Here is a 12,609-nt window from a genome sequence, read left to right as displayed (position 1 = left end):
AGGGGAGGGGGGAGAGGGTGGAGAGGGGAGGGGAAGGGAGGGGAGGGGAGAGGAGCGGGGTGGAGAGGGAGAGAGAGAACTGCTCCAAAGAAGCTTTTCCCTTTTTGGGGGATTTCACAGTGGCTCTAGTGTGTTATTTTAAGAGGTTCTCAGGGGGGAGGGGATAGGGAATTTTCAGAGGGGAAACTAATAAATTTCAAATAACATTTGAAATGTAAATAAAGAAAATATCTAATAAAAATATTTTTTAAAAATGAGCAAAAAACGAACAACAACAACAAACCAAAACAAAAAAGAGGTTCTCATGTAGCCCACACTGTCCTTGAATTCACTGTGGAGGCTTGAACATCTGGGCTTCTTCCTTCACTTCCTGCCTGCTGGGATTACAGGCAAGGCCCACTACACTCTCCGTTTAACATTATTTTGAAGATCAAAGCCAGGGGTGTATGCCTGTGTGGTAGGTGCTCTATAACGTAGCTACGTTCTCAGGTTGCCCGGGGTTTCTTTCTGATTGATCCCTTTCCGTTGATCTGACTGTAGGGACGGCGGTACTTTGGCACCGGCAGATGTCCAGGTTTCGTCAGTCAGGTGGGTCCCTAGGCAGGCCCTCCAGAATGCCTCATTTTTTCTTAGTATCCATTTAACGTTGAAGGAGTGTGTAGGTAGGTCTGAGAAAGTATGGTGGCAGAGGAGACCCACACTCCCACGCTGCTCTTCCAGACCTAGCCAGTATTCTTTTCCCCATCCCAAGGTTTGCCCTAGCCCCATGCTCCAGGCCCTCTGAGATGCAGGAACACAGGGGTTTTAATCTCTTTTCCTAAAGTAGCAGCAGCAGGATACCAGAGCTCAGATTTTGGCTGCAGACTCTACTCCCTCTCTTAGAAAGGGACAGCCCCACTGTCCCAAGGTCCATTGAAGGTCAAGAGAGGTGGACAACCTTCCAGATTCCAGTCGACAGCGAACCCCACCAACCCACCAACCCGGCCTTGGACCAAGCTCCCGCCTTGAGCCCACCCTACCCCCACGAGGGTGCTGCAATTGGAGGAAAGTTCTGCGGCTTGTGGCGATTGGTCCGAGAGCAAAGGCCCCGCCCCCTAGCCCCGGAGCTCAGAGCGGGCAGCGCGGAGGGGTCGCCGGTTGTGGGGACGCGCCGGGCCGGGCAGCCGCGCCGCGGGCTGCTCGCGCTGCGGCCCCGACCCTCCCGGGGCAGCAGCCCGAGGCCCCGGCGCGTCCCCTAACCATGCTGGTAGCCACGCTTCTTTGCGCGCTGTGCTGCGGCCTCCTGGCCGCGTCCGCTCACGCTGGCTACTCGGAGGACCGCTGCAGCTGGAGGGGCAGGTACCAGGAGGGACTGCGGGGAGGGTTGTGGGTTATTTTTTATTTTTTATTTTTTATTGGTTTTTCGAGACAGGGTTTCTCTGTGTAGCAGTGGCTGTCCTGGAACTCACTCTGTAGACCAGGCTGGACTCGAACTCAGAAATCCGCCTGCCTCTGCCCCCCCCTCCCCCCCCCCCGAGTGCTGGGATTAAAGGCGTGCGTCACCACGCCCGGCTTGTTTTTTGTTTGTTTGTTTTTTGTTTTGTTTTGTTTTTTAATTTAAATCTTGGGTTGGAGTTCCCACTTGGAACTGAGGAAGCGCAGACTTCAATGTCCTGTTCCACAGAGTGGACGCAGATGTTGGTAGCCGCGGGAAAAGGGATGGGCGGGCTAGGGAAACGAGGGCCACCCACCTGAGAACCACTGTCCTGTCCCCAGCGGTTTGACCCAGGAGCCTGGCAGCGTGGGGCAGCTGACCCTGGACTGTACTGAGGGCGCTATCGAGTGGCTGTACCCAGCTGGGGCGCTGCGCCTGACCCTGGGCGGCCCCGATCCGGGCACGCGGCCCAGCATCGTCTGTCTGCGTCCAGCGCGGCCCTTCGCTGGTGCCCAGGTCTTCGCTGAACGGATGGCCGGCAACCTAGAGTTGCTACTGGCCGAGGGCCCGGACCTGGCTGGGGGCCGCTGCATGCGCTGGGGTCCCCGCGAGCGCCGAGCCCTTTTCCTGCAGGCCACACCACACCGCGACATCAGCCGCAGAGTTGCTGCCTTCCGTTTTGAACTGCACGAGGACCAACGTGCAGAAATGTCTTCCCAGGCTCAAAGTCTTGGTGTGGATGGTGAGTGATTATTAGACTGGCTGGGGAGGATCTGGGTGTCAGAAATTGGCCCTCTACACTGGCCTGATGGGAATGGGCCTTGCCACCCCATTGCACTCCGGTGGAGAGCACAGTGGCTTCCAGGTCACAGGGAAGTGAGTTGGGAGAGCTCCCGCCCTTCTCTCCTCTTAAAAGGTTCATTTTAGGAAAAGAGCAGGAGGGGGCAAATGCCCGAGAGGCCAGCCCTGGGTCTCTGGTTTCTGAAGGGTTGGGGGAAGGGTTAGGCCAAGGCAGAATCAAAGCCTATGGCCAAGGCTGCCCAGGGCTCCCTGGCCTGCTGGTGACCTCCTTCCCCTCCCCGCAAGCCCAGCCAACAAAAGTCCAGTGTGCCTCTTCGTCACCATGGAGACTGCCTGCCCTGCCTCCCTGCAGGGCAGCAGGCCCAGTGCTTTGCTCTTCTGGAACTTGTAGCCTGACCCTGCAGGGAATGAATGGCTCTCTGACTGTTCTGCCCTAGCTAGAGACCCCGAACCGTAGTCCATTAGACTATCCCCAGCTGGAACTGGGGGGGTCACAGAGTGTTTCCCAGTGTTGGTCTGAGCTTAGGAGATGGGTGTGCAAGCCTGTGTACGAGGCACTGAAGTGCCCGTCAGTAGGCATGTACCTGCAGGGTGTCTTCAGGCTGGGTGACGCTGGGAGAAGGGTTTAGTCTCTCGCTCCTGGACCCTTTCCTCCCGGGAGCTGAGGGCTCGTGCTGAGAGATCACAGGCCTGGCTGAGAACCTGCCTTGCATGCTAGGTGCCTGCAGGCCCTGCAGTGATGCCGAGCTCCTCCTGGCTGCTTGCACCAGTGACTTTGGTGAGTGTCCCTGTTGCGGGAGAGCTTAGGGTCTGCCCCACATTCCCACATGCCCACCACTGGCCACCGTGTCTCCTCATAGTGATCCATGGGACCATCCGTGGGGTCGCCCACGACACGGAGCTACAAGAATCAGTCATCACCGTGGTGGCCGCTCGTGTCCTCCGCCAGACAATGCCACTGTTCCAGGAAGGGAGCTCGGAGGGCCAGGGCCAGGCCTCCATTCGTACCTTGCTGCGCTGTGGTGTGCGTCCTGGCCCGGGCTCCTTCCTCTTCATGGGCTGGAGCCGATTTGGCGAAGCTTGGCTGGACTGTGCTCCACGATTCCAAGAGTTCAGCCGCGTCTATTCCGCTGCTCGCATGGCCCATCTCAACCCCTGTGAGATGGCACTGGACTGAGAGACCTGGGAGCAAGCCCTGGATGGCTCTTTTTCTGGGGATGGGGTGTTGGGGAGGGGTGATGGGAGGGTGGGTGAGAAGGGTGTGGCTCAGATGGCATCCTGGTACCCACAGTGAGCTGGTAGAATACTAAATAACCTGGATCATACCAGCTACTGTAGTCATGGTCTTCTGTGGCAGGCAGGCATACCCAGCTCTGAGCCTGCCTCACTTTCCCTACTTTCCAGTCTGCTGCCCTTCTAACCCTTCTTAGCCTGCTGAGCAGTGAGCTCCTGTTTTCCTCTAATTCCAGGGTGCTGCTGGGGTTCAGAGCAACTGCTGTAGTTTGGAAGACTTGGGCTAATTGATTTTTTTTTTTTAAAGGTGACCTGGGTGGGGGGGAGGGCAAGCAGACATCACTTCCAGCTCTGAATGAGGCCTTTAGGGAGGGGTTCTGTAGTCTGGCAGGGCGCCATTCCCTTCCATGGTCCTTGTGAGCCATACAGTCATCCTTGGCCCGGTCCTGCCCTTGGGGAAGAATGGGCCCCTCTGTCCGGAGGCCCCTGAGACGTGCTGAGCATCCAGACACGGCAGAGTGCCGGCAGGCAGGGTGTGAGGTCTCCCCTGCGGGATCCTGCTTGTTCGTTTCCGGTGGGAGAAATGGACAATGGGGTCTCTAAGGACTGTTTCCCGCCACTGGCCCCGTTGTCGCCTTCCCTGCCTTTCTCCTGCGCCTCATTATTGTGCAAAAGGCTAGTGAGACCCTTAACAGACAAAGCCTGTGGCTTGAAAGCCCTCGAGTGAGGTGTGCGCCGGGTCTCTTAGGACGTCAGACCCCTTCTGCCTTTACCTCAAGGCTCCGGGGAAACAGCTTCAGCTCCCGTGCTGGGTAGAGTGAGAGTGGAGTTCTATAAATGCATGACCTCCCTTTCAGGCTTTCATCCATCATGAGCCCCAACAGACTATTCATTCAGACTGGGAGAGTGACAAGGCTGTGCACAGACCAGACAGACAGATGTTTCCTTGCCTCAGACTTCGACAATGGTGGTGCCATGCCCTACATAGGCCCTGGAATGGCTTCTTTGGAATATTTATAGTCAGATAACTTAAATCACACCTGTGTAATCTGAGGGTGGACAGAGAGCATGCTCCTTTTCCATAGACTGCTTCTGGAGAGGGAGGGGTACTGAGGGGCCGAGGTCACTCCTGAAGAGTAGGCCATTGCATTTTCTCCCTCCATATCTGCCTCTGAACAGGCCCCTTGCTACTTTCTCTCTCTCCCCACAAGCTCCATGGAGTGCTAAGGGTTTAGACCCTCGTCTTTCTATCTGGTAGGGGAAGGCTGGTCCAGTGGCCTCAAGTCTGCTCTAGGGAACAGGTGGTGAAGGCTCCAAACAGTAGAGGCAGAGACAGCGAGGATGGTGTGTACGAGCAGGTGGACCCAAATCACAGGAGCTAGCCTGGGAAAGCCTTGTGAGGACCAGAGACACCTCCAAGTAGAGCCCTGGCAGCTGAGGAGCAGAGTGTGGGCACCAATGTCAGGTAAAGTTGTCAGGACTTTCTGGGTGCTCTAGGTCTTAGAATATTGCCAGGAGCAGCAGACTGGAATAGCTATGTCCAAGCAACCCTGTCTAGAATTCAGTGTGTGGGAGGGCTCTGGTATAAATCTCCCGGTGGCCAGATTCTGAGCTGGATGGAGCAGAGCCTCTCTGCAGAATACATGTACACCTGCTGTCTTGGGACACCTGTCCTGCAGATGGTTTTGGAGGGTAACACTCTGCGCCTGGGCAATAGGGTGGTTGGTCTTGGGTATGTTCAGCTTGGAAGCCATCACCGTCTATGCTAGGGATGGCCAAAGAGGATCAGGCCATGAGTGAGCATAGACAGGGAAGATCTGCCGTTCCCAGACAGTTAGCCTGAATGTGGGTGGTCGGGGTCCAGCAGCTTGACTCAAGGCTCTGTTTCCATGCAGGGCCTTACTAGAAATCACTCAACCCTTTATTTTTGAAAGAAGGAGATCTTCCGGACTCCTGGGCTGTCTTCCACCCTAGGCTGGGCCCTTTGCCAGCACCCAGTCGCTCACATCCGGCCCCCTCCCTCCATACTTACTAGAGAGCCAACATCTGTCTCTATCTGCCCGCCCCTCTCCTTCGACCCCAGAATACTCTCTGTTTCCCGCCTAATTATTGTCGCGGAAGAGGGGGAGGGGCGACTGGAAGGACGTCCTCTGAGGTTTGCTTCTGGGTTTTTGGTAGGCTTTCAGTCATTTCTTGTCTTGGTCAACAGAATTTGCATGAGAGTGACTTTAAGTTATAGACCCTGGCTATAACCCGAGGCTGCCGGCCAGGAGTAGTACAGCCTCGAGGATTTAGAACTGAGATTCCATTCCATGTGGTTGTCTGTAGCTGAAGCTGACCGCTGTATGTCTCGGACCGTAGACCCACTCGTGGCAAACCCTGTCATTCTCGCCCATCTCCTGCGTCATCGCGACCCCAAACCATCATCCGGAACCCAAGGAGGGTCCCCCGGATGGCTGGGCGGAAAAGGATGAGTGTCGGACTGGCCGCGGAGGCCTCCTCCACTTCCGGCGGCGGATGGCAGCGGATACTTAGACTTCTGCAGTTGCGGCTGCCGCTGGTGTAGGCTGCGAGCGGACAGAGCTTGGCTCAGGCTGGGGGCAGCGGGGAGGGCAGCCGCTTCCAGTTGCGGGCCGGGAGCCTTGGGAAGTAGGGCCTGGAACTGGGTGTCTGTCAGTCATGGATCTCGACGACCCAGCCGAAGCGTTGACCGAGCTACGCGAGAGGCGGCTGGGCTTGCTGGAGACACTGCAGGCGGCGGCAGGCTCGGGATTGGCCGTCTATACCATATGGGCACTGCTGCTGCAGCCGGGCTTCCGCCGGGTGCCTCTGAGGCTGCAGGTGCGGCGTTGAACCTTGGAGGAGGGGGGCCAGGACCGGTGCAAGACAAGGCTCCATGGGTGGGATCAAGGCTACTGTAGGTAGCCTAAAGATGGGCGGAATCAATTATGGCGCGGGACTTAACCCGGGAACCCGATGTACGGAGAGATGGGACCAGTTAGTTGCGGAGCCTGGGTCTATCGTCAAGACCAAGGCTAAATGAATGAAGCTGGGATTGAATTACTGAGGGGGTACGGGCCTATGACTGGAGAGTGGGCGGGGCTCACTGGATGTGTCAGTTATCAGTTTAAGGAAGGAAATCTAGTAGGCTCGCGTCGGCCCCCAACCTGGTGCTTCTGCCTGTGCGATTCTAGCCTCAGCCCACCAAATTCCTTATTCAGGTGCCCTACGTTGGCGCGAGTGCCCGGCAGGTTGAGAACGTGCTGTCACTGTTGCGAGGCCGCCCTGGAAAAATGGTGGATCTAGGCTCTGGTGATGGCAGGATCGTAAGACCTGTGTCTGTATATTCGTTGTCCCTCCGGTGGTGGCCCCATTCCCTTCATCCAGATCCCACACTCTTGGCTCCCATAGGTGCTGGCGGCCCACCAATGTGGTCTCCGTCCAGCTATGGGATATGAGCTGAACCCGTGGCTTGTGGGACTTGCACGGCTGCATGCCTGGAGGGCCGGTTGTTCTGGGAGTGTCTGCTACCATCGAAAAGATCTCTGGAAGGTACCCTACCAAACTTGATCTCCCCCTCCCCCCTCCCCCTCTCTTTCCAAACTCGATTTCTTTACCCTCTCTCCCTCTCTTCCTTTCTTTTTTTCTTTTTCTTTTTTGAGATGTGGTCTGTAGTCCAGGTTTATCTCAATCTAGCCTAGGATTACAGCGTCAGACCTAGCTTATGCAGAACTGGAGATTAGACCCAGGGATTTGTGTATGCTAGGCAAGCACTCTGCTAACCGAGTCACACCTCCAGTCCCTGATACCTTTGTCTCCCAAGTTTCATGCTCTGAGTGGCTATCATGTGGATATCTGGGTGGGCTAGAGGCCCTGCCTTGGGGGTTGCATGCCCTCCAGCCTTTACCTTTGTTCCCTACAGGTGAGCCTCAGGGACTGTCACAACGTGTCTGTGTTCCTGGCTCCCAGTGTGGTAGGTTTTGGGTCTGTTGTCCTGCCGGGAGGTCAGGGCCACAGTCTTGGCTCTTGAATGCTCTCGGGCCTGGACTATGTTCTGGGCTCAGCCGATGGGGCAGCCTTTTCTGACCTACTCCTGTGTGCTCTCCCTCTCTTCTTTCCTACAGCTCCAACTGCTGGAGGACAAGCTGCAAGCCGAGCTCCCTGTGGGGGCCCGTGTGGTATCTGGACGATTCCCCCTTCCCACCTGGCAGCCTGTAGCTGTGGTGGGCGAGGGCACCGACAGAGTTTGGGCCTATGATTTCCATGGTGATGGGCTAGCTGTGTCTTCTTGTGGGGTGCCCATCAAGGCCATCCCAGAGTCCAGTTCTACCTTAGTCCCTAGAGCCCCTGTTTGACAAGCTGGCTGACTGGATAAAATAAAGACTCTGTGGGTTCAGTCATGGGTTCAATCCTGACTTCTGTTTGTCACTTCCTGGGGCGGGGTGGACAGAGCGTTCCATGCTGGCTGTAAAGAGACTTGGTTTGAGGATTTTCTGGGAGACTATCTAGTGACTCTGGGTCCTTGGGCACCGAGGCCTAGTGGAAGGTACAGCTTTTTTTGTTTGTTTTTTCGAGACAGGGTTTCTCTGTGTAGTCCTGGCTGTCCTGGAACTCACTCTGTAGACCAGGCCGGCCTTGAACTCAGAAATCCACCTGCCTCTGCCTCCCGAGTGCTGGGATTAAAGGCGTGCGCCACCACCGCACGGCGAAGATACAGCTTCTACTCCTTGGGGATCTCCAGTATTCACCAACTTCCTCAGTTTCAAGATTTCCTGCTTGTACCTGATTGGGATGATAAATCACTTGTCTGGCCATGGATTCTTTTCTTTCCACCTAGATTAGGACCCTGGAGCCACACGTAGCCTACCTGCCCAAGTGCTGGTCCACATACTCCTGTAGCTCAGAAAGCTGCTGCTCTGCCATGGTGGCCCGGACCATCAGCCGTGCCCGCTCGCGTTCTAGCTCTGCCTAGTGGAGGCATGAGTTATGAGCCATGGCAGGGTTAGGGTGGGGGTCCCCACCGCTCCTTTCCTACTACCTGAATGTCCTGGGAGAAGTCCTGCAGCCTCTGCTGGATCTGGGCCCAGGATGCAGTGTCTAGGGCCCTGTGAGGAGAGGATAGGAGGGGCAGTCTCTGAACCAGGCAGGTATCTGCTGCTTGGTTTTAGGACAGCATAGCACGGCCTGAAGCCCCGGAGCATCTGTACTTGGATAATCCCCTGACTAGCTCAGTGACCCCTGGCCTATAGAGTGTTTTCTTCCCCAATTCTCAAGAGCCTACCTGGTATACAGCAGGTATAGCGGCCCAAAGCTGCAGCTGCTGAGGCCACCAGGCCGCCCACGGCCACCAGGCCGCCCACGGCCACCAGGCCGCCCACGGCCACCAGGCCCGCCCGCCTATCAGATACTTAACAAAGCAGCCGTCCATGTTCAATGATTGCCAGTGTTCCGTTCAAACTGAGATAGCCCAGAGCAGGGATAAGCGAACCCTACCCACTGGCAGGGGTTGCTAGGATGAACGAAGGCTGTTCAGCTTCTGGTTCTCTCTGCCTGACTCCTATACCAACAGAAAGCACTCACAGTGGCTGTGACTTGTTCTCCTTGGAAGGTTCACCAGGTCCCTTCTCTGGGTACAGTAGCAGTGTCCTACGTCGGCCATACTGTAAAAGGACATGGAGGGTTCCCTTGGCTGACTGAAGAAGGCCGACTGTTCAAAGGCTCTGAGCTTGGGATGAGGCCAGGGGTGAGTCCTTCCTGGGGCTCTGGGCTTCAAGGCAGTTTGGGACAGCAGGGAGAGGGCACCTGGGCCCCAGTATTACCTCGTTTTCCCTTGGGTGGCTGAGTTCAGTGGCCCAGTGCATGGCCAATGGCTCCAGGTTGATGGCTGTTGCAAAGGTAGCCCTGGGAATACCATGTGACCTGTTGGGATCCGTGTGTGCCTGGCGCTGCTCCTGCAGCATACTGAACCACAGTACAGGCCGCATGTTGCCATCCCACTCCAGGTGCCTGGGTCAGGGTGGAGCCCACCTGCAGGTGGTCAGCAGCAACTCCTGCCTCCGGTTCAGATCTGCCAGGCGCTTGCGGTAGGCCCGGGCAGCTTGGGCCAGCTGCTGCTCTCGGCTTCGGTGTGCGGCCCGAATGTCCTGTAGAGTGGCCTCCAGGAAAGCTTGAAGGGCCTCCTGATTGTTGCTACTGGCATTCTCCTGGAGGGGGAGGGTAGGACAGAGCTGGGGTTGGGGCTGGGTTTGGACCAGGTTAGGCAGCCAAGCTGGAGGAGCTGGGCTTGAGTTGGGTAACATGGTTGGCCTTAACCTTACCCTCTATCCTAGCTGGCTGTGCAGGGACCCAGGACCACAGATTCCTTGTAACTGTCTGCCAGCACAGCCAGGCCAGACTTGCACTCCTCAGGTCTCAGAGTCTACTCCCGACCACCACACAACATAACTAAAGTGCTCACCACCGTCTCTCTGGCACAGTGCTGCAGCCGGACAGCGTACTCCTCGTTCAGCTTCTTCAGCTGGAGCTGCAGCTGAGTGTTCTCAGCCTCAGCCTGCCGGAGCTGACCCTTGCAGGAGGACAGCACCTGGGAGTAGCCAAGAGGCGATTGCTCTGTTTGTAGGACTCCCACCTGCCAGCTGTAGAGGCTCACGGGGTGGGTAAAGCCGCACCATGGCTTGGGCAGCCAGTTGCTGGCCAGTTGTCCTGGCTTCCTCTCGGGCTCCCTGCAACTGCTGGCTTAGGGCTCCCCTGTGAACACAGTACAGGCTCAGCTAGGCCAGCGTGAGGTACTCCCTCATCCCCTCATCTCCCTCATCTCTCCGACCACTGGGCTCCGCCTGTTGTAGGTGAGGTGAAACTCACACTTGTGTCTCCAGTGCCTGCTGCCTGACTCTGTGATGCTCCAGAAGCCATTTCAGTTCCTCCTGCAGCTTCTGCTGGCCTCCTGGAGGCTGTAGGGTGAAAAAGACAGACACCAAACTCACCACAGATCCCTGATGTTCATGCTGCACAGGCTCAGAGAGCCTGCCTTTCGTGGGCTGCACCTTCGCGGACAGAAGGGACGAGAGGGGAGGGGAGGGAGCAGCAGACATCTGTTTCATTGTCCCTGGGCAGGTGGTAACTTAAGAGTCTGTGGTAGTTACTTACCTACCACATTCAGGCCTGGGTTTCTCCACTGACCTCTAGTGGTGGTACCTGGTGTTGCCCCAGATTGGCCATTGGTTGGACTGTATGTCCCTGGCCAGCACCATTTCCATGCAGTTCTAGCTCTAGCACCCGACTTTCCAGTCGAAGAATCTGTGGAGATCCAGGGTGACCTGGGGTCCCGCTAGATGCCGGACCACCTGGAGCAAGTAGATATTCACCTGGGTACATGCAGGAGCACATAGACAGGAGCCAGGTAGAGGTCCACAGACATAAAAGTATATGTTCACTCCCAGGCACCTGAACCCCCAATGGTGCTTGTCCCGGGTGTGTACTCTGTTCCTGAATGAACTCAGGCTGAACACATAGCTCACTTGGCCACTCACTTCCCTCCTCAGCTCAAAGACTTCAGCTTCATGCTGTTCACGCAGGCGATGGGTCGCAATCTGCAGATCAACCAGCTCCTTAGAAATCTGTAGGTTACCAGGGTGAGAGCTACTGCCAGTGGCTTCTTAGGCTCTCGGCTCCTACCACAACCCCACAGCCCTACATCACATCCACCTGCAACCGCTGTTCTTCACTCAGCTCCACATGTGCTTGATGCTCTGTCTGCAGGCTAGTGGCCCAGGCTGGATGCCCAGAAGCACTCGGCAGCCAGTCCTCGGCTCCTGGAGCAACCTGAGAAGGTACCACCACCCCACACCTAGGTGGATCTCAGGCCTGGGCCGCAGACCCCATTCTCTTGGAGGCATTTCAGGCCTCCTGAGCCAGGTCAGCCCCTTCTGTTCCCGAGCAGGAACAGACACAGGATCCAAGGACTTAATCCCTTCCAGACATTTAAGAAAAGGAAGGACTCCAAGAAAATGTCAGTGTCTTGGGAGGACTCACGTTCTCTGCAACTCGAAGTGGGACCCCTGGCTTGGGGTCTGGGGGTGCCACGTACTGCATAGAGGAGAGAAGTTCTGGCCTCTGATCCATCTGATAGTGGCCTGCTCCCTGGCTGTTGCTGGAAGTGTTGTCAGTTGTCAGTGTTGCCAAGGCCTCTGTTGATCTTAGAGACTACCTCTCCTGCCTACATGGAAGGGCAAGGCAGTGGAAGAGTGGTATCCACAAATGGCATCCTTTCCTCTCATGGCAAAACCACACACGCACTCTCTTTCTTGCAGGCCGGCTGCATCCAGGAGTGCATGACAACAGCCAAATCTGTACCTGTGGTTGCAGACACTATTTGTCTTAATGCCATGTCATCCCTTAGGGATTTGTAACTATTTCTAGAGGTCCTCGACCTCTGGAATGCTGAGACCTTTAATACAGTTCCTCATGTGGAGACCCCCAGCCATAAGATTTTTTTTTTTTTTTTGGTTTTTCGAGACAGGGTTTCTCTGTGTAGCCCTGGCTGTCCTGGAACTCACTCTGTAGACCAGGCTGGCCTCGAACTCAGAAATCCGCCTGCCTCTGCCTCCCAAGTGCTGGGATTACAGGCGTGCGCCACCACTGCCTGGCTAAATTTTTTTTTTTTAAAAAGACTTGTTTATTATATGTAAGTACACTGTAGCTGTCTTCAGACACATCAGAAGAGGGCATCAGATTTCATTACAGATGGTTGTCAGCCACCATGTGGTTTCTGAACTCAAGACCTCTGGAAGAGCAGTCAGTGTTCTTAACCACTGAGCCATCTCTCCAGCCCCGATCCCTTTCACTTTTTTTTTTTTTTTTTTTTTGGTGTTTTTTTTCGAGACAGGGTTTCCCTGTGTAGCCCTGGCTGTCCTGGAACTCACTCTGTAGACCAGGCTGGCTTCAGACTCAGAAATCTGCCTGCCTCTGCCTCCCAAGTACTGGGATTAAAGTCGTGTGCCACCGTGCCCGGCCCCTTTCACTTTTTAAGGTGTCTTGACCCACAGGTTGAGAATCACTCTTGTGTATCTTCCTGTGTCAGTCAAACTCACACTAACAAGCGAACGAGCTGGACACACACCATCACCCTCTGTCTGTGAGAAGTGGGCATAATCAGGGGTACT

The 12,609-nt window shown here is 55.9% G+C and overlaps 3 protein-coding genes across 3 annotated transcripts; 2 read left to right on the top strand and 1 right to left on the bottom strand.

Moving 5' to 3' along the window:
• Positions 1 to 1,131: 1,131 nt before the first annotated feature.
• On the top strand, positions 1,132 to 3,543 carry Metrn (meteorin, glial cell differentiation regulator). The gene is made up of 4 exons (XM_021221459.2): positions 1,132 to 1,338; positions 1,756 to 2,156; positions 2,934 to 2,993; positions 3,076 to 3,543. The coding sequence occupies exons 1-4, from the start codon at positions 1,241 to 1,243 to the stop codon at positions 3,390 to 3,392; spliced, it is 876 nt and encodes a 291-aa protein (XP_021077118.1). The 5' UTR covers positions 1,132 to 1,240; the 3' UTR covers positions 3,393 to 3,543.
• Positions 3,544 to 3,645: 102 nt separating this feature from the next.
• Fam173a (family with sequence similarity 173 member A) lies at positions 3,646 to 7,862 on the top strand. Its single transcript, XM_021221425.2, has 5 exons — positions 3,646 to 6,289; positions 6,670 to 6,774; positions 6,860 to 7,000; positions 7,371 to 7,421; positions 7,573 to 7,862. The coding sequence occupies exons 1-5, from the start codon at positions 6,128 to 6,130 to the stop codon at positions 7,801 to 7,803; spliced, it is 690 nt and encodes a 229-aa protein (XP_021077084.1). The 5' UTR covers positions 3,646 to 6,127; the 3' UTR covers positions 7,804 to 7,862.
• Positions 7,801 to 11,599, bottom strand: Ccdc78 (coiled-coil domain containing 78). The gene is made up of 13 exons (XM_021221424.2): positions 11,480 to 11,599; positions 11,153 to 11,269; positions 10,978 to 11,064; positions 10,628 to 10,744; positions 10,310 to 10,398; positions 10,117 to 10,195; positions 9,906 to 10,031; positions 9,476 to 9,651; positions 9,268 to 9,349; positions 9,029 to 9,108; positions 8,487 to 8,553; positions 8,316 to 8,416; positions 7,801 to 8,230 (listed from the first exon to the last, which is right to left on the bottom strand). Exons 1-13 carry the CDS (start codon positions 11,567 to 11,569, stop codon positions 8,128 to 8,130), a joined length of 1,314 nt encoding a protein of 437 aa, XP_021077083.1. The 5' UTR covers positions 11,570 to 11,599; the 3' UTR covers positions 7,801 to 8,127.
• Positions 11,600 to 12,609: the final 1,010 nt, after the last annotated feature.

This window comes from Mus pahari, chromosome 21, assembly GCF_900095145.1.
Source record: "Mus pahari chromosome 21, PAHARI_EIJ_v1.1, whole genome shotgun sequence".
NCBI classification, from domain to species: Eukaryota; Metazoa; Chordata; class Mammalia; order Rodentia; family Muridae; genus Mus; species Mus pahari.
Note: the sequence above shows the minus strand (reverse complement) of the source record. Positions and strands in the feature narration are given on the sequence as shown.

Bases quoted from the DNA above. Each gene is read 5' to 3' on its own strand.
- Metrn (XM_021221459.2), top strand. From the start codon at position 1,241: ATGCTGGTAGCCACGCTTCTTTGCGCGCTGTGCTGCGGCCTCCTGGCC. The intron at 1,339-1,755 runs GTACCAGGAGGG...TCCTGTCCCCAG, and splicing joins CGCTGCAGCTGGAGGGGCAG to CGGTTTGACCCAGGAGCCTG. The intron at 2,157-2,933 runs GTGAGTGATTAT...CTTGCATGCTAG, and splicing joins TCAAAGTCTTGGTGTGGATG to GTGCCTGCAGGCCCTGCAGT.
- Fam173a (XM_021221425.2), top strand. From the start codon at position 6,128: ATGGATCTCGACGACCCAGCCGAAGCGTTGACCGAGCTACGCGAGAGG. The intron at 6,290-6,669 runs GTGCGGCGTTGA...TTCCTTATTCAG, and splicing joins GGGTGCCTCTGAGGCTGCAG to GTGCCCTACGTTGGCGCGAG. The intron at 7,422-7,572 runs GTAGGTTTTGGG...TCTTTCCTACAG, and splicing joins TGTTCCTGGCTCCCAGTGTG to CTCCAACTGCTGGAGGACAA.
- Ccdc78 (XM_021221424.2), bottom strand. From the start codon at position 11,569: ATGGATCAGAGGCCAGAACTTCTCTCCTCTATGCAGTACGTGGCACCC. The intron at 10,032-10,116 runs GTGCGGCTTTAC...GGCTACTCCCAG, and splicing joins AACTGGCTGCCCAAGCCATG to GTGCTGTCCTCCTGCAAGGG. The intron at 8,231-8,315 runs GTAGGCTACGTG...CATCCCAATCAG, and splicing joins GTGGACCAGCACTTGGGCAG to GTACAAGCAGGAAATCTTGA.